The sequence below is a fragment of the Genypterus blacodes genome, unplaced genomic scaffold (genome assembly GCF_046128005.1).
Source record: "Genypterus blacodes isolate CSIRO-AG114 ecotype Tasmania unplaced genomic scaffold, CSIRO-AGI_Gbla_v1 ptg000061l_1, whole genome shotgun sequence".
Taxonomy (NCBI): Eukaryota; Metazoa; Chordata; class Actinopteri; order Ophidiiformes; family Ophidiidae; genus Genypterus; species Genypterus blacodes.
Genome location: NW_027466873.1, coordinates 4,502,485 through 4,523,527, shown reverse-complemented (window position 1 = coordinate 4,523,527; position 21,043 = coordinate 4,502,485). Strand labels below are relative to the sequence as shown.

The 21,043-nt window shown below is 45.8% G+C and overlaps 1 protein-coding gene across 2 annotated transcripts in view; it reads right to left on the bottom strand.

The window, feature by feature from the left end:
• The window catches only part of arb2a (ARB2 cotranscriptional regulator A), a 138,026-nt gene that overhangs the window by 73,579 nt on the left and 43,404 nt on the right, over window positions 1-21,043 (bottom strand). For both annotated transcript variants that reach the window (XM_076154302.1, XM_076154301.1), the window contains exon 7: window positions 9,643-9,861. In XM_076154302.1, the coding sequence (XP_076010417.1) occupies window positions 9,643-9,861 (219 nt within the window). The remainder of the gene's footprint in view (window positions 1-9,642; window positions 9,862-21,043) is intronic.

Genomic DNA, 21,043 nt, shown 5'->3' with positions numbered 1-21,043 from the left:
ACACACACACACACACACACACACACACACACACAGACACACACACACACATGGGCATATCTCTTAATTAGCATACACATATAGATATATATATAAAAAGAATCTGGAAATAAACAAACACGTGGTCTACAGAGGATGGAGCCTCGTCTGTTAATTGAGTGTCAAACTGTTTTGTATGACTCCAAAACAAATAATTAGTGATACGACTAATAAAAGGACACAGGCGTCGTCTTTGGAGACCCATCCCGTTAATATCCAAAATAAACCTCCACGTTGGCTTATGACAAACTATGGCGGAACATTATCACGGCGAGATAATTGCCTCAACGTTTCTCTTCCTGAAGGTGGTAATTGAGGAGGCAGTGTTAAACACACACATATGGTGGAGAATCATATTGTTGAAACTTTACTTTGAGAAGAAAGTGAGGCTGTGTGTGATTTGATGCTTTATTTTTGTTTAACCTGGGCGTACGTGTGTGTACAAGTACTATTTGATGATGTGCTGATGCGGGCACGTTTTTTTTCTTTCTTGTGTGTGTGTTTGTCTGTTGCCGTGTTTGTCTAGAGGTAAATTAACCTGTCAGAGAGTTTGTGTTTACGGGGAGATTAGCATGAGGGAGGCTGTAGTGTCAGCACCCTCCTCCATCCACCCCGCAACGTGTGATGCAAGAGCAAGGCAACTCCTCTTCCCCCTTGCCCCTCAGTCAGTGTACGTGTGTCTGTGTGTGTGTGTGTGCCTGGCTGAAGCTGGAGTTGTCTGTCTGAAAGGCTGTGACATCAAAGTCCTTTGAAGTCTCCCTCCTCTCTCCTTCGCCATGTCACCCCTCATCTGTAAGGCCCTTTTCATTAGCCCGTCTCCCTCCCTCTCTCTCTCTCTTCCTCCTTTCTTTCCTTTTCTCCGCCTCTAACGCCACCTGCTCTTCCCCGCACTGCTCCGTCTCCCGTTTTGGCCACTACTCCAAAACAATGCCGGAAATAGAGACAATAGAGTATCACAATGTACATAAATTGCAGAGATGATGCAGTAGCAGCAGGTACCCCCCCCTCCCACACTTCATCACCACCCCCAAAAGTGACACACACACATACACAAACTCAACACACACCACACATACAAAATTCTTCAGCAACGCCCAGTGCGGCAGGCAGCGGAGTGACTGACTACCTGGCACGGTAGCGCTGTGAATTATCTAAACAGCATTTGCATATTGTTGCAATTATTTCCCGGGGTTAATTAGCTGCAGTGGAGCACGCCGCCCTGTGAGACCACCTTCCTGTCACCAGCTCGCACATACTTTCTTACCTTTGTTTATTTATTTATTTACCACACTTTTTTTACCCCCCCTCCCACACTGTGTATGTGTGTGTGTGTGTTTGTGTGAGCGCATCTGCCAGTGCTGTCAGAACAGGGTCCCAACTGCACACCTGTTGCCAGCATCTCTCAGCCATGACTGTCAAGGGACGTTTGAGGGTGTGTATTGATTGTGTTTGTGTGTGACTGGTGTGAGTGTGTGTGTACCGAATATACAGTGATCCATACTGTCCCCTCAGAGAATATAAAATACAAAATCTGCTCCCTAGACAGTCTCAGGACCAGACACTCTCCAGATGCTGACAGGCAACTATTATCAAAAAGAAATAAAAATGTGGAAAAAGAGAGGGAGAGAGAGAGAGAGAGAGAGAGAGAGAGAGAGAGAGAGAGAGAGAGGAGGGGGGGGGGGGGGGGGGGGGGGAGAGAGAGAGAGAGAGAGAGAGAGAGAGAGAGAGAGAGAGAGAGAGAGAGAGAGTCATTGTCAGTCGTGATAATCTCAAACCCAAACTATCACCTGTGTTGGGGAAGCAAGCTGCTTGGGGGATTTAAAGTAGTTAAGTTGCAGCCAAGCTACTCTGTTAATAAAGTAGTTTGCCACACGACAAGCCAGTGAGAAGTTAAATTGAAGGTACTTTATGGGGCAATATGGAATATTTGAGCTGTTTTACTTTCAAATCTACATTTCCTACTTTCTTTGTGAAAACCGAGACAACGCACTGATTTCTGTGTGTGTGTAGTGTTTATATAGACACGTCCAATAACAAATTGATCAGGAACAGTAATGCGTGCTATATTCAGGGTAGTTGCAGTGTTGTGTGTGTTTGTGTTTTGAATAAAGGTCAGCAACAGTTGTAACAATAGCAGTATAAAGAAACATTATAACCTTTACCAAGCTACACCACTACATCAAATAGTAAAGTTAGAGGAAATGTTAAATTGTTTATTGAAAAAAAGGTACTGAAAGATGTAGCTTGGTTAGTAGCTCAGCTCGCAGTATGTGAACACTTAACCTGGAATGTATACTTTGTGTAGTGCAGTGTGAATGTATGCTGTACAGCCATAGATGCTGATTTATAACACATTTAAATCACGATTACAACTATCAGCCTGCAATGCTACATCATGCGTGACAATCTAACCCTTTTTTGACTAAAAGTGGTTCCAACTGCAGCTTATTTGTTGTCCAATTGTCCAAGTGTTTGCTCAATTTAGCTCTTTCCATTTCTTAGGCAATAACAACCCACAGGCCAATCCAGAGGCACACACACATACACACACCCACAGACCAAGCTGCTGTGCACACACGTACACACTCCAAACTTGTCCGGCCCAATACTTTGTCTGTGTTTATTCACTGTAATGAGAAGCAGGGAGAGGAGAGGAGCGCGCTGCAGCCAGAATAACAGCGCCAACGCCAACACAAACCCAAACCCTGACCGACACAGGAAACAATGAATCTAACAACATCAACGCACTAACAAACAACCGCTCAAGACCTCCCCGAACCTGCTTGCTGCTCCTCCTCCTCCTCCAAACCTCCCCCCACCCCCCCACCACACACGCACGCACACACACACATGGTTTTGGAAAGCTTCTGTGGAGGCTAGAATTTCTAAGGGAGACGGGTGAGCCATGTGGGCCCTGAAGGAGACGATTGGGACATTTGGGTGCAGAGCAAAGCCATGTCAGGGTGGTGACACTGGATCCCCAAACAACTTTATTGGGTTTGGACTGAGAAATACACAAATTTAACCTCAATATTCCTCCAGAAGCTGAAGAAGCAAGTGCCACTAAGACTTACTTGCTCTCTCTCGCTAAGTGGTTGACCCCAACCTATCACAACGCTCCCCTTCCCTCCCCCGCTCGGCTCTAGGGCCACACACTGGGTAAACCCACCTGCAGCCTGGAGTCATTAGTTGGTTTAATAAGTCCTGATCAGCATGGAACAGGGGTTGTTTTCATTTGGCCTATTGATTAAATATGAAACAAGCAACGTACCGTAATTACATGTTTGGTATTAGCAAAGAGGCTATTAGCGGCAGTTAGTTTGCTTTCTTGCGTACACGCACGTGATACAAAGTGGACCACGGCAGCACCTGTTTGCAATCGCGTTCCAATCAATGTCTGGGAAGTGAAACTCCTCCGCCAGGCCCCTTTCATCCCACTTCTGCGGTCTTTTTTTCTTCCTCGACTCTTTTCTCGAAGGCAGGCAGAGAGCTGAAGTTGGCTAGAAGCTGTCTGGGAGCTGATGGGTCTGGGCAGACTAGGGGAAGCGGAAGGTATGGAGCAAATTAGCGACAGAGATGGGAAAATAATGACTGTGGCATTGTGGGTAATTAGCAGGTATAGTACCTATGGAGGGTTGGGAATATAATGATGTGAGAAAGAGACAGAGGAAAGGGAGAACGAGGTGAAAAACGTGTGCAAGACTAACAAGAGGGGGGGATACTGTGTGTGAATCTGTGTGTGTGTGTGTGTGAGAAAGATCGAAAGAGAGAGAGGTCTGTGTAGGTGTGTTGGGAAATATGAGAGAGAGAGAGAGAGAGAGAGAGGGAGAGGGGGAGAAAGAGAGAGAGAGAGAGAGAGAGAGAGAAAAACTGTAGCGTATATGTCATCCCACGTGCAGATTAGCGCACTCAGACTGTATACAATAAAATAGCGTGACCTTGGCGGGGTCAGTGTGCTCTGACAATATTTGCCAGGGCATTGTTTCAAATCAATAACTCATTAACAAAGTACAAAGGAAGTTGCTGTGGGTTTGTGAGATTCTTTATTAGAAAAGAGCGGCTGCGGGCCAGAAAGGTCATCGCTGTGACATCTCGGCGAACCTCACGCTGCCACCCGGATTGTCAGGTGAAATTACTGCGAGCCATTAATTGACATAAGGCAAAGGAGACCGGGCAGGGAGACAAGGCTGTGTTTGTTCCAGGATGACCCTGAGGTTTCCGTGTGTGTGTGCTTGTGTGTGTGTGTGCCTGTGGGGGTATGTGTGTGAACGTCCACGTCTCTATTCTGGTCAGCCTGTATCCACGTTGGGGTTGTGTGCAGTGAGAGCGAGAGAGAGGGAGAAAAAAAGAGTGAGAAAGAGAGAGAAAGAGAGAGAAAGAGAGAGAGAGAGAGAGAGAGAGAGAGAGAGAGAGAGAGAGAGAGAGAGAGAGAGGAAGGGAGGGAGGGTGGGGTGGTGCGAAGGAGGGCAGGATGGATGTGTTTGATGGTTGACCTGACTAGAAGATTGGGAGCAGGGATCTGAGACCAGCTACACTGGTTCTGCCTCAAGCCAACAGACAAAAACACACAGGTATGCAGACACACACATACACATGCACTACACGCCTTGCCACACTCACACACAAACACACAGTATCCAACCATAGTTAAGATACATGAGCAAGGACAAAACCTCTCATGCCACAATGTGAGAAGCCAAACGCACTCAGCTGACACAGCATATTCACGAGAAAAAACATCACTGTGTGTTACAACTCAAACACACACACACACTCATATATAAATATGACATCGAGCCAATTTGTGCAGGTGAGCTGCCCTCTGGCCCCGGCCGTTGACCTCTCCTCTGACCCAGTTCAGAGGTTAATCAAGTCCCTACCTGTCCTTGGAAATGCTGAGCTTTACTTCTCGGCAACTACAGGTCAAAGGTCAAATAAACCCTGTCTGTATAATTGCTTGTGGGCCTGTACAGAAACATCATAACCAAGGTGAATACAATTATCCGGTTATATGTCCCCGTCTTAAATGTTTCTAATCGAGTTTTGGTGTGCTTGCGTGTGTGTGCGTGCGTGTTGGTGAATCCTTGAGGCGCTTTGTAGTACAAGGTGGAACATGGGGAGGAAACAGGACATCATGTGCTAAAACACAGACAAGGACAAGGATCTCAGCTGGCCCCCATGGACAGCTGCAGCTGGGAATGCAGGTCTCAGAGAGGTGAGACCTAAATAATGGATGCTCCTTTTCCTTCAGAAAAAACACTCTGTATGGTCCACAACACAGATCAGTGTGAGATACACCCCTTGCCTCTGTGCCACCTTTACAGATGCAGAGTCTGGGCTGAAAACAAAAGAGAATACAATCAACAACGAGTATTATTTACTCTGCCTAACAGAGGATGTTATATGGACTCTAACAAGAGCCTCAGTGTTTTCCACCCATTGTGATGCGATTGTGCCACACAGTAAAGGTAAAGCAAAGCAAAGCAGAGCAGAGAGAGAGAGAGAGAGTGGGGCTGTTTGGAAAACCATTCAACTTCCTCCTCTCCACTCCGTTATTGAGATCTCTGAATATTGTTGGAAGGAATAGAGCAGAAAAATAGCCTCAATCTGCTTCGTCTCTGTCTATATTTGCTCTCTGAACATTTAAGCGACGCACAATGCAAGACGTTAAAAGGAGAGGGATAAAAAAAAAAAAAATGTAGGAGAGCGAGAAAAAAGCACCCCAGTCATTTATAAAAATAAGTGGTCCTTAAAGAAAGACGAAGCTCTGTTTTTTGTCCCCTTTGCTCTTTTTTTCCTTCTTCTTTCCAGGGCCTGCTGGCCTAATCCCAGCCAGCCAGCCTTGGGTGAACTCTTTGGAAGCTTCTTAAGCCCATGAATGTGCCTTTTGTTCCTGCCATTCCTCCGCTTGGCTGACAGAAAATAGCTAACTGGATTACTGCTAAAATTCAGAGTAAAGTGAACTCCCAAACTTCTATATGGCAAAGTGCTAAGAAAGTGCCCCCCGCCCCCTCCCCTCCACTCCTCCTTTACCATCCTCATCAGCATCCCTCCTTGCACACACACAGTTTCTATCCTGCCATCCCTCCCTCTGTCCCGTCTCTTACCCTCCCTCCCTCCGCCAGCATCCCTCTCCAAACATGGCCCAGTGGTGTGTGTGTGTGTGATCTGGAGGAGAGCAGTGTAGAGGAGAGGGATTAGATAAGGTTGAGAGGTTGCACACTATGAACCCAAGGCTAAAAAGTAAGAATCCTAAAAGCAGTTAAGAGCTTATTAATGTGTGTAAGGAAGCGTATTAATCAACTCAACTCTACCAGGGGGCCCAATGTGTGCAAGTGTGTGTGTTTGTGTTTGTGTGTGTGTGTGTGTGTGTGTGTGTGTGTGTGTGTGTGTGTGTGTGTGTGTGTGTGTGTGTGTGTGAGACAGTGTATTTAATATTACACTTAAAATGCAAACACTGAAACAGATCGCGATATATTTAGGAGGCTTGTGATTTTCATTTCATACGGACATTGTGTTGGATAACTCTTATTTTGTCCACCTTCTGTGTGTGTGTGTGTGTTTCTGAATGGTTGTGTGCAGGTGGTCTGGCAGCTCAGCAGGGGTTACAGTGTGAGGTGTAGGGAATAAAAAGGTTTCTCTGTGTGTGCGTGTGTGTGTGTGTTGTGCATGTGCGCAGTTGGTGGATACTGTTTAAAAAAAGATGAAAACAGCCCTGCTAAAGAGGTTTGATTTGATCCACCGCCCACCCCGACTAACAGAGGTGAGGGAGAAACACACGCGCGCGCACACACACAGACACATCTGCAGAATCATCGTTCTCTACTTTGGTGTTTTGTTGCTGTATGTGTGTGCCACAACATATTTGCGTGCTTGCTTGTGCATGTAAGTGTGTGTGACAGCTCACTCTGGGGTGGACAGAGGCAGAGCAGTGAAGCAGTGAGGAGGCAGGCGTGAATGAGTGAATTATAGAGGCCAGGTCACACACACAAACATCCTGCTGACTTCTGGGGTTAAAGGTCAAGGTTCAAGGGACACCCACACAGAGCCAAACCTGGTTACTCATTCATCTTTATCCCCGGGTCTTACAATCCCTTCTTCTATAAGGACCTATAGGTGTATTTGGCTAGAAATTTGAAATCGACTCTGACTCTTAATTAATCAATCAATAATAGCTCTGAAATGAAAAATATATAAAAATAATTGACATCTGGGGGTAAACAACAACATCACAATTACAAAGATGGACTGAATACATCTAAAAGTAGGAAACAACATGGCAGATTTTCTATATTTTCACAAAAATGCTAAATATCCCAATGTGAATTCTTTCCAATATCGTGCAGGCCTAACAAAAACAAATAGAGACATATATAAACACACACACACACACACACACACACACACACACACACCACAATGAGGTAATCTATCTTTCTCTTCCCCTTCAGTTACGAATGCTACAACAATGAGCACTGTACTGGTACCAGGTGTTGAATGAAGTTTTTCATCTGGTACTTTAAGCGTAATAAGCAGGGAAAAGCTATAGTATCTTATTCAACTGAAATTCATCACAGTGCCTGTACTGAGACTGATCTGGCAGAGATGTAAAAGCCACAACTGTTTAACTGCTCAGTAAAGCAGAAACACTGTGGTTTTATACAGACGGATCACTGCTGCCTGCTGCCCTTGTCTCAATGCATCTGACCCCGTCCGGCGTGCATTATGCAGGCGATACGGTAAGCAAGGCCAGAAAAACACCAAGATGTGAATATTACCACGCTTTCTGAAGTGACTGAGGATGAAGAGGAGGCAGAGGGAGGAAGAAGACAGCAAAAATCGATCAAAGAATGACAACTTAAGTCAAGTCAAGTTAATCTCAAGTCAAGTCACTTGTTAAATCGGTCAAAATAAAGCGATGGGGCATCTGAGAACACTACTTCATATGAATACTAGAAAATACTATGTAGGGATGGCCAAAGATATTTTTCTGGGCTATTATCAGGGCATTTCAGAATTATATATACGGGAAATACGGGAGAGAGAGGAGGAAAGGGGTGAAGGATGAAGAAAATACAATTTGCCAGTACTCTAAATAACTTCAGGAAGTTATTAAATACTTGGCTATTTAGTAAAACATATGACTGAAACTGTTATTACATCACTCTTTGATCAAACACATTCCATCAATCTCACACCGCTCGTACTCAAACAATTTACCTATAAGTAATCCCATAACTAATGTGGTAATGTGACCAAACAGGCTTATGAAGGAGATTTTTAAGGCGGTATAATGGGAAAACGAATGCTAGTGTAATGCAGTATGATAGTGAGATAGCACTGTGGCCAATTATCTCTTATTAGAGTGTGTATAAAGGTACTGTTAGGGGGGGTGAGAGGGGGAAAAAATCCTGCGTTGACAGCTCACACAACGCCTGCTAGTCCCACAGCAGCCCTAACTCTCGTCAGACACCAGAGACGGAGGTCTTTCACGCACACACACACATACACGCGCACACACACACACACACACACACACACACACACACACACATATATATACAACACCCACCCACACACAAATGTACTACAGTGTATTACTGCGACTCCGCTGCCATCAAAGGCACGGGCAATCAATGAGAAAACGCACAGGAGATCTTACAACCGCAAAATCTGATCGGATTCTCAATGAGAGCTCTTTAAGTTTACATTTTTAAAAATATCAAATGTGGCGTTTTGACGGCGCGGGTGAAATAAGAGCCAACGACTAAGACGAGGACGCTGTTTTCATTTCTCATCACTCCTGCCTGTATTTATTTTGATAATGGAGCTAGATTTATGCAAAGGGTTCACTTCCTTTGTTTGACCACATGGCAAACTGGCTTAGAGCGCTGCCTCGAGTTGTGTGTGTGTGTGTGTGTGTGTGTGGGTGTGTGTGTGTGTGTGTGTGTAGGTATGTGTGTGTGCGTGCGTATGATTAGGAGGTGTATGGTCAGCGTAGCATGATAAGAATGTTGCAGTGTGTTTGCGGAGCGTGTGTTCGGGAGATAATAATCCCAGCGGTCAACAAGAGTGAAGGGGCCGCTGCTGCACTGACCGGGCCCACCATCTGAGGGAGAGAACGAGAGAGAGAGAGAGAGAGAGAGAGAGAGAGAGAGAGAGAGAGAGAGAGAGGGGGAGAGAGAGGGAGGTAGCCATGTGGTTAACACTTGCTCACTGAGAGGCGACTGGAGCACAGCCAAGCTCTTCACACACAGGCTGACCACACAAGAGCCTCTCTTTCTCCCTCTGCCTCCCATCCTCCCTTCCACCCTTGTTACTTAACATTTCCTTCCTCCCTTGCTTCCTCAGCACTAACCTCGTCCTGACCCTCCTCCTCCATTCCCAAAGTTTCTCCCTCCCCGTTTTCTCACCTATGTCTCTGCATCAACCTCCTCCCACGACCCTAAATTCTCACTCCGCCCGCCTCCCCTCTCCGCTCCTCCATCACCCCTCGCTTTTGATCCACATCTATCTCTCCATCCCTCCGCTCCAGCTCTCCCAACACTCCCTTCCTCATCCTTTTCTCCATCGCCTGTCTCCCGTCCTCGCTCGACGACTCACCCGTATAGGAATCCGCTCGGTCTCAGTCTCCTTCTGCGGGTTGCGGTACTTCTCGTAGAACTCCCTCTTCCTCTTGCCCTCCTTGTCGTCCTTGCGCTCCCGCTTCTCAGCCGGCTCGTCTGGGGGTTCGGGCGAGGAGCTCGGGGGAGAGGCTTTGGCTGCCTTCTCCATCTCCAGGTAGTTCTCGTTGGGGTTCAGCACCATCACGCCATAGTTTTCCTAAAAGCCACAGGACAGAAGCATTTAACAGTTATACATTTCTACATTTTATCCATATATTAAAAATAATTACATCGTATTCATTTGTACTAAAAAAAGTAGTGCAATATAATGTAATAATACAGCAAGGGCAATACAAACAATTTATTTCATATTATGATAAACCATATTTGCTTACATGTAATAATGCTTAAGCACGCCACACACACACACACACACACAGCGCACACACACACACAAAGAAAATGTCACATTACACTCCCACCGTGGGGGATGGTGCATATTTTTATTTCCACAAAGGTTTGCGGGTGTTTCTTTTGCAAAATGCCAGGATTAATCAAAACTACATGATTTGATTCAGTAAAGATTACAAACTGTAACACTCGTGGAATTTCGGACGGATCTGTGCAATAGATATCCAACCAGCAAATAAAAGCAAAAACATTTCTTTCAGACAGATCCACGCACAGATACAGATGCAAATCCGGACAGAAACAAAGGGTGGACAGAGAGAGAGAGGAGACTGTCACCACAGGAACAAGAGTAGAAGAAGTAACCGGGGAGATTGGAATTCACCGACAATAGCGAGTAGCATTTAGTGACTCCAAAGGCCATGTGTCACTTAATATCAACCCCAATCGATCCCGCCATCACTCAACCAAGGAGTTAGGTGCAACTCTGGTGTGTGTGTGTGTGTGTGTGTGTGTGTGTGTACGTGATGGAATTAAAACAAAGCGAAGAAAGGGAAAAACATGGGGGATTAATATGATATACACTCAAAAAGGTTTGTGAGAGCAAACACGTGGTAAGAAGATGTAAGTATGGCAGAGTCGAGGAAAGGGAAGTTCTCCCCGAGACTTTGGTGACTTCTTCAACTTTGAAACCGTTTTAATTAAGTGTGTTTATTGTCCCAAGCACTCTGAAACTAAAGCAGGAAATGGATGGATTCCTGTTCTACTTTGGCTATGATTTTCACGAGCAACCCCCACTGTGAATACATACTCACACACACACACACACACACACACACACACACACACACAACCCCCCAAGACTCAACGTATGGACAGAAAAAACACACACACCAAGGAGCACAAAACATATCAATGCTGACGAAAAGACCTTTAGGAGACGTGAGAGGCAGTTGAGAGAGGCAGCATCGCTCACCATCACACACACACACACACACACACACACACGCACTGTCTTCTCAAGGCAGCGTGTCTCCTCTTCCTTAATAAGTGTTAACACAATGTGCTTGTCTACCGTTGACACAATGTGTGTGTGTGTGTGTGTGTGTGTGTGTGTGTGTGTGTGTGTGTGTGTGTGTGTGTGTGTGTGTGTGTGTGTGTGTGTGTCCCTCCTGTGCCCATCGACATCAAACCCACCACACACCCCTTCCCTTAGCACCTGCTGTGTGTTGACAACGGCAAAATGACACTTTCTCACTTATTCAGATTATAAAATTAGTCTTATTCTCACTCCATTTCAAATGCAGACGTGGCTCTCCTCCTCTCACTGGACTTCTTTGTGAACGTGAAACTCGGATACATTTGGGCGAAAATTGGACACAAATTAATCGGTGACAGTTAAATTTAAACGAGTAGATGTGAAGGGGTTGAGACATTTTCAGGTTTAATGCCATCAACAAAATGCGGCAAACACATTTAACATTTCTCATTTGATCATTTAAGCATTGTCAGGCTCCTTTGTGGTTAATTGTCTCTTTCACGCCGAGAGACATTAACAGCAATTTCCAGGTTGAAAGTTTGTACAGTTGTGTAGTCGGAGGCCTGTTAGGAGGACTAAATTCAGCCTGGAGACGTCAGCGAGACATTAGCGGGCAAATGCCGAGGCTCAGACGTACAGACGGGACAGATGGACGGCGGCTGGAGGAAAGGAGGACGTGGAAAGCGAGGGGGGTGGGTGGGGGGGGACAGTGGAAAGAGAGGTAGATGAAAAGACAAACATACAGAGAGAGGAGGAGGAGATGCAGTCTAACCAGATCCACACCGGCTTTGTGCCACTGCCCACTGGTGGCAGCCTGATAAAATAACTGACGAGAGCGTTTCAGCAGCATGGCAACACCGTGATTTACAAAAAAAACAACGTCAAATTAAAAATCAATGGCTAATTTCATTCCAAAATCAATACATTAAACACAAAAACAATTAAATCACAAAATTAGAAATACACTACACTAATTAATTTGATTTTATTTGATCAGACTGCAGAGGAAAAAAAAATAACAAACTCATTTGCTCTGTGTGCGTTTGCGCTTTTCCCCTAATCTGAGTTCACCAGGGCAAAAGTGAACACGCCTCCACACGCTCTGATGCTGCCCGTAAGTGGCCTAAAACCATGTCTGAGCTTAACTTGTCTTATTCTAACCCTTACTGGTCAATAACCCCTTCCTGGCCTTAAGCACACTAAAGCTAACCTCAAGTGGCCTTATTAAGTGGCCGGTTCGTATCCTTTAGCGTCCCCGTGCTAACCCTGAGTGGCCTAAAGCTTGTGGCCTTTTCCTGAGCAGAGGGGCTAACGGAAGCTTCAGCCAGCTAACAATGCTAACCCTTTCAGCTCTCCAGTCACCCGGAAGGACATCGCTGTAAAGGCGGTGGACGTGTCCTCGGCGGACGTTAGTCTGGGAGCAGCGGGGCCGCCAAGTTCACCGCGATGTCGGAAACCATCATTTATGTGACAACTGAGAGGTCAAAACACTGTGCTCCTGCTGCAGTAATTGCTTGAATTAGAATAAAGCTCTATTAAAATGTGATTATTGAATTATTTTCTATAAAGCAAAGATAGGTATAAAATGACGCATGACATTTCAAATTAAAATGTGAATCAAGCTGTATTGTTAACATTGGCAATGTAAAATGTGAACGCTTCCCTCCGTTCCCACACAGACTGATTTCTCCCACAGAGCTCATGTTCGTCATCCTCATCTTTGCGTTGTTTTGTGACAGCTAAATCTCTTTGCTTTACACCCGTCCAGAGTTCGGTCACTCTGTCTTTGTATTCATTTTCTAACTGTTAAGTCTCTCCCACACGCATACACACACACACACACACACACTAAACGCATTCAGCAAATCTTATCTTTGTGTGGTGATGTGCTGTCAAAACGCAAATCACACACACATGCACACCACGAGCTTTGGGTCACCCTGCTTTTTATACCGCTAAATCTCTCTCACACACATTTCCAACATTGGGTCATTTTGGCTTTGTGTTGTACACACATTAGTTAAGCACACACACACACAAAAACGCATACACACACATGGGGCTCACATTGGGTCAGCCTGGTCTTTCTGTTGCAGCGTACAGGCTAAGACTCTTCCCATGCCCTGTGTGTGCCCCTGTGCCACCACCACACTGAGCCCCTGCCCCGGGGCCAGCGGTCAAGAGGGCTGCCCCGACCTCTCTGAGGGGGGGCACCTTGACCCCCATCACCCTGCCTCGGACGCTCCTTAGCGCTCCTTTGTCGGCCTGTCCCGCAGCAGATAACATAACAAAGGCTGCCGCTGCTACAGAAACCAGCGGCTGTCTCATCACCGCAAGAAACTCTTCCTCCGTCAACCCCTCGTCTCTACGCCTGCTCGGAAAATGAACCAGAATATCCTCGCTATCAGAATGAAATAACAAGTGCAAATGTGAATTTGTTATTTCATTTATTTTTTGTTTATTATTTAAAAACTGAAGCCATATTTTGCCATGTAATTTAAAAGGTATTATCCACACTCAAATTGTTTGCTGTTTGTCCTCTGCAACTTTGACGACAACACATTATTACTTTCCTTTACAGTCACATCATTTAAAACGACAGCAGATAGCGTGTGTGTGTGTGTGTATGTCCGTGTGTCCACATGCGAGTGAGCGTGGGGGAGAGTAAATAAGATGTCCCTTTAAGACAGCGGCACCTCTATTTTTCCAGTGGCGTTGTAATGAAATGAAATGTGTCTAATGTGCGGGCGCAGGAATAGAGCCGGCCGGAGTGAGAGGGTGTTTCATCTGTGCGTGTGGAGCTCAGCGAAGCTTTGATGTGAGAGCTCTCATGTAGCGAGCAGGGCTTTGGGTACGGGGAAAAAGGACAGCACTTGACAGGTACAAAGCATGGCTGATAGTGGTCACGGGCGCATGCAGTCAGGAAAATGGATGGCATGGTTGTATGAATTTCAGGTTTGCACGTGGGTGTGATTGCCGAGTAGAAGCACATATAAAATTGTGTTTTAATGCATTTTGTGTACAGGTGTGCATGCATCTGACGTATAAGATATCGACGATCAGGCAATGAGTAGACTTTAACCGTCTCACGGGCAGCTATTTTATTCGTACCCTGTCTGGTCGGGGGGTTGTTAGGATCAGACAAGCAGCGCTCCCTTTTTTCTACAGCCTCCGCTCCCACTTCCTTGTTTCAGCAATACGCAGCTCCCAATTCGCTGCGAAGGCTTGACTGACAAGGGAGAAAGGGTCACCCAGCATGGCATACCCAATAAGAGGAGGAGGAGGGGAGGGATGTCTGCAGGCTACAGTCGGGTATGAGATCAGAACGAGCTCGGCACAATGGCCGACCGAGAAGAAAGGCTAAGTTGGAGAATAAGCGAAACGCGACGCGGCCGCGTCACAATTCATTCACACTTCACAGGTGCCTCTGAAATAGCCATCGCTCGCCCAGACAACAGAAGATACAAAGAACGAACTGACGAGGAACGAGAGGAAGAGACAAAGGGAGACAAAAAGCGAGCCTGTTCTTCCATGACGAGGTATGAGAGAGCTGAGAGCGAAGGTAAATACTGTAATAACTCCCTCCTCTCTCTCTCCCTTTCCGTCTCCTCTCTCTTTCTGTCAGGGCCACCCTGCCTTGGGTGACCTTGTCTGTCTCTCTCTCCATGTGAGCTTTTTTCTCCTGCACGCAGGGCCCCTTTATCCATCCGATCCCCTTCTTTTTTTCTCCTCTCACTCTTTTTCCCACTCCCCCTCTCTCTCCCCGAGGCTGAGATACCACACAGGCCGCACAGTACTGTCAGATTAAGTCACGGTGCCCCCTTTTTCTCATTTTAACACAGCACCAGTCTGAGAAACCCACCCACCCCGTACACCCCCACACCCCCTTTACTTTCCAAACGCACAGAGCAGAGCAGAAGGGTGGGAGAGGACTTACTGTACCATGGGGGGCTATGAAGAGACATGTGTGAATCTTTGGGGTGATGTGAGAGGGGATGTCATCAGGCTGTCAGCACAGAATCAATCATCCTGTTGATAACGAGGAGGGATACCCACGGGGGCATTCGAATATTCGGAAAGTTGACTCAAACGGTTACTAAATATCACTTATCTTATGGTTTCATGACAAAGACGTCAATATGTGAAGAAAAGGAAGAGGAAGACAACATATGCTGAGACAGTTAATCCACCAATCGCCCCCCCTCCACCTGCACGTCTTCTTCTGAGACATAAAAAGTACATATTTAATTAAGTTTCACTAAATTCAGCATCTCACTCACGTCCAAGTTCAAAGACTGCGTTCCATGTTCGTTCACGCTAATTTGGTCAAAGCAAATAAGTCGGCGGTAATGATGATGATTACCTTTGTTTTGATCTTAATGAGGACAAATAGTTCAGGTCAGATGAAGAGGATAACCTTTGTGAGCTCATCGAATAGTTCTGTCTGTACTAAGAATTGGCATCTTTAGCCTTGGCGTGGATGTCTGCCCTCATTTGGATGTTGTTTATACGTGGAGCTGAATATTTATATAAAAATGGAAGTTCAAAGTGGAGCAGTGGGGTGGAGGAAATGGAGAGAATAGCACAGCTTCTGATCCCTGATGCCTCTGCTTCTTTTCATGCTCGCATTTACATTTCTCCCTCTCTGTTTTCACTTTCTGTTTCTCTGTTCCCTGTCTCGCCTCTTGCCGACATGTCTATTTTCAGCACAAACCGGCGAAGGGATGACATACAAAGACGCGCCAGAACAGTGCTGAGTAACTCGCTTGCCGCAACGCCGAGGCCGGCTTCTGTGAATTTTTGCCGGACAGCTTTGCTTTGTTCAGCTCCAATCTGAAAGGAGGCTATCCAAGTGTCCAGATAGACACAGGCACACACACACACACATGCATACAGAGTTCCGCCTGCTTCATCTGCTCTCAACACGACACACTCAGAGGGAGGTGCAGGGTTGTGGTGGGGGGATGCTAGATTGGGGGTGGATGTAGCATTAATCACCGTCCAGGTGGAAATTGTCAGAGCTATCGATTGTGCAAGTAAATGTTACACAAGTCATTTGTCAACTTTTTTTTGTTGTTTTTTTACAGGAGCGGCGTGTCATTTACAGAGACGCCACTATGAATGTGAACTCACTGACACAGAGCTGTGACACCAGCACACAGACCAGGGCAGAGCAGGAAGACTGATAAATATGAAAAAATATGGAATATTGAAAATCAACCTGCAGTTCTCCTTAAGCAGATTATTAAGTGTATCACACGCAATATATTAACAACGTGGTTTAATATTGAAGTATCAAACATGCGCTTGTCACGCACAGAAAAAAGGCAGGAAGAGTCGTCGACCCGCAGAGGGAGAGCTATAGGGAAATAAATATACAAGGCTTATTCTGACGCCGTTAGCATTTTGATTTATACATTCTATATTGTCTCCCCTAAGCATACACATGTATTTTTAATGAGGGCATGGAGAGATATAGATCATGGAATGATAGGTGCCTCCCTGCCTTCCTTCCTAACTATTTAATGTATAAATCAGCGAGAGGGGAGAGCAGATGGGGGTGAGGGGTGGACACAGGGAAGCTACAAAAAGTATAGGAAGACGGAAGGAAAGGAGGCGGCCCGGGAGCAACCCCGCGTCCTGAAGGCCACTAATAAGTGTGCTAGGGGGGAGGAAGGATAAGTCTGGAGGAAAATAATAAATTGATGGTGAAAATGATCGCTGTGATAAAAGGATAAATTAGGCAGCTATTGAAATCCTCATTGCGTTTCAAACTGGAATAATAACTTGTGAACAGGACTGGAGAAAAGAATTATGAAGTGGATGAAGACGACTAAGACACAGCTCTTTTCCACCGGCAATTCTACTACGACATGAAATCTTAAAGTGCACTGCCTCTGAATGTTTCTTCTTCTTCACCATCTGGACAGGTAGTTAGCTGCGTTAACACACATGAGCACACACACGCGGTGGGTGTGAGACGCAGGGCCATATGTACAGCCTCAGCTAGCCCGGGTCAACGGTAGGACACATCTAAACATTGTAGACATATGAACATGTGTTTGAATGTAGGCACAGACCAAACTGCATACCCATAATCATAGTAAGAAAATACACAAACACATCTGTAAGTGCTAAAGTAAACTACCAAAGAAATACTGCACGCTCGGCTGAACGAGACGAATCACCTCTTCCTATTTCTGATATAATAAAAGTGTATTAGTTAGTTAGAATTTCATGTATGTTTTTGCATATATATCTTTAATGGCTCATCAGCAATCAGTGTGTGTGTGTGAAGGAGAATAATGAAACTGTGTAGTTGCTCCCGGGGTATTAATCTTACTGAACATCACAGGACAACTCTGACCTCCATGGGTCAAAGGTCAAAGAGGAATCCCTTGCCCCCCTGGCCTGTTATTGTGACCTCAGAGGGAGAGAGCCACAGAGAGAACTGGTGGTCCTGCTGACAATGCTGAGTGTTGCTATGTGATAGTGTGTGTCTGTGTGAGACCTTTCCTCTTCTAAAATGTGGTATTCTGCACGTGGTGTGACATCAACATTGATTTATTTTTCACATTGCAAAGCTCCACGTTGGTCTGGGTCTGAATTCTGCCACTGGTTTCTTTAGAGTGTGCATGCTGAGATTCCTGCAGTGTGGCACAATGGCTCCTGAGGGAATTTGCTGATTTAGGTCCACCATAGTCGTTACTTTTCTGACTAATAATTGCAAATAAAAATTGCAAAGAATAATTCAGAGACTTACTAAAAGGGCCGCTACTTAGCCAAGTTAGCCACCACTACAGCGCCCACCAGTTAGCTACTGGCTAATACGGAATGTCACACCTAAAAACCAAGCTTTGTTAACAGATCATACCTTAATGAAAGTGCCGGGAGTAAGCGCAATACACTTATGAAAACTAATCATGTCCGTCATTTTAGTTTTACATCTCAAAGCGTAACACAGGACTTGCAATGTTTTCTTGCTAGCTCAAGCGGTCTGTGGCTTTGTTTTAAAAAACATTACTTACTAGCATTACACTGACACCTGGTGGCGGTTAAGTACGGCACAACTACAAAGATGGTCTGAATACATCTAACAACAGTAGGACATTGTAGGATGAGATACAAAAAAATCACGAAATCAAGCTTTTTGATTCTTGACCATGTAGGACATTATTGCGATATTATCACAAAAAATGTCCAATATCGAGCTTTCATTTCTATCTGCACTAGAATGGTGCAGTGGTACAGCAGGCTAACAGTCCAGTGATAAACCTGAAGGCCACAATATTGACACAGAGATACACACACATACATGCACACGCACACACAAACAGTCCGAGAGTCTGACCTCCCCTTAAGTGGAGTTGCACCACAGGTCCAAGAGTCAGGTGAGGTCGCCACAGCCAATCAAAAGCTATGTTTGAAGTGTGAAGGGTAAACACCATGGCCGCTCTGCCCTGCCATTTACTCTGCTTATTTTCACAGGATGTAACCTAGAAAAGAGGTGGCAGAAAATACAGTGTATCTGTGTGTGTGTGTGTGTGTGCGTGTGTGTACGTGTGTGTGTATGTGTGTCTGAGTGTTCCAGCACATTTTCCATAGTGTCATTACCACATGGCTGGGGTTTATGCTTCAGAGCACACACATGGAGCTACGCATGTATGTTGGAATCCCCTTCATCCTCTCGCCATACGGTGAAATACATGTGGAGACGTCCATGCTGTGGCAACTGAGGAAACCATGCATGGAGCAATAGACATTTTCCTATTAACCCAATGTAGCCTTCAAAAACGGTTGAAAGCAATTAACCATGGAAAGCAGCTGTAAAACACATCCTCTCTCTCTTCAACACTCTCAAACGCACACATCCATACACACACACCGACCCCCTCAACCCCACTGCCACCACAATCCTCACTCCAACCTCTTTCAAATCTAAATTTTTTTAAGACCACCTGTTGTCTATTATTTTTACATACTGCTTTTCTCATAAATCATAACACTGGGTAATTAATCAAGCTGTCAAAACAGGGACCGGAGGTCACCTGGAGGGGTCGGAGGTGGTTGCAGGGCCGATGGAGGTCAGGGTCACACCGCATTCCTCATTATCAAGTTGGGATGGGAGAGGGGCCGGGCAAACAAAAGCGAAAGCAGATGGAGGGGAGGGGGGGCGGGGGGGGGCAGATGAAAAAGAGAGCTAGAGAGAGAGAGAGAGAAAAGAGAGAGAGAGAGAAATTGACAAAGAAAAGTGAAAGAAGCTGTCAGCTGCCTACAGATGAAGACAGGGGAGGCGATGTTGGGAAGGGAGACATCACATAAAGAGGTGGAGAAAAAAAGAAAAGAGGAAAAAAGGGAGGCAAGAAAGAGAGAAGAAAAAAAGAACAAAAGAAATCTACAAGATGCTTCTACTGTAAGGACCTGGAATTGGCTTCAGAGAGCAGCAGGAAAAGGAAAGGAGGTAGGGTGGCATGTCTTTAAAAAAAAGGGGGAATCAGCTGTGTGAGAGATGATTGTTATCTAGCTCGTTCTCCTAATGTGTGTGTGTGTGTGTATATATGTGCACGTATGTGTGATGAGGCAGACTGATAGCTCTCAGGTGTGTGTATCGGTGTCTCAGTGGATTGGAGAGCCATTTCACAAAACTCCAGGGCCATGGACCTGGAGAGGCATGTCCCCAACTATATACACACACACACACACACACACACACACACACACACACACACACACACACACACACACACACACACACACACACACGCACCAGCTGTACAGATCACACTGATTAGATTGACACACACACACACACACACACACACACACACACACACACACACACATACACACAAATGCCCACAGACAACTGAAAAGGCTAAACAAAGGCCCGGTCTATTCTCCAGGCGTTTGTGTGCTTATCTCTACGTTAGGACATAGTGAATAAAAAGTCCTGAACATCACACACACACACACATAAACGGACACACACACACACGCACACACTATTTAAGATTACTGATGTGTGTGGCACAAGCCGCCGACACGTCCAAATCCAAAGTTATGTCATTATGCAGGGCATCAAAATGCTTTATAAAGTTAGACTGCGTGCAAAACAAGAATAAAAAGAGAGAGAAGCAAATGCTGCAGGAGGGACGAAAAATAAAGTGTGGGGCAGACGACTGGAGCGAGCGAGTGAAGAACAACAACAATCTAAAAAGTGCAAATGCCACAGAACTCCTCACATTAGAGCCTGCGTCCCCCCCCAACCGCCCCCGCCCCGGCATAAAGCTTGAATTCTCAGGCGTGGCTCACTCTATCAAAAACATCACTCTTGAATGAGGCGCCGACCATTGCGCAAAATTAGCTGTCACCCTTTCCTCAAAATCTTTGTTAATCTTGTTTCCAGTGTTTGCGGATTTATCAGCACATGCATCAATGTCAACTCCTTGGTTACTGAGCCGCACTACTTGGGAGAAGATATAATTAAAAATGTTTGGGGCGTGGGGGGGTGGGTGGAAAGGAGGAGGAGGGGGGGCTCGGCGAAAAGCGGGAAGAGGGGGTGGTGGGTGTCTGGGAGGAGGAGGGTGAAGGCGTCTTCTTCTCTCGTCTCTCTCTCGCAGTTTCCCCCTGGGAGCCAGCAGTACACAGAGCCTGGTGATAACAGACAAACGGGCCTGGTCCCTCTCTCTCTCTCTCTCTCTCTCTCTCTCTCTGTGTCACATGGGTCAGCGTGTGCCACTATCTCTTTAATGACGCTCCCTCGACTGATCTGGCCCGCGGTCGGGAAACTAGTCTCACTGTTAACAGCTGCTTGACACATAGGGAAAAACAACAGCCCAATGCATCCATCTCGCGCTATCATCAACTTATCAACCCATTTGACGCACAACCAACGTAATTCCAGTGTGTAACGCGTGGCTCTCACGGTTGAGGGGGGGGAAAGACAAGCAAG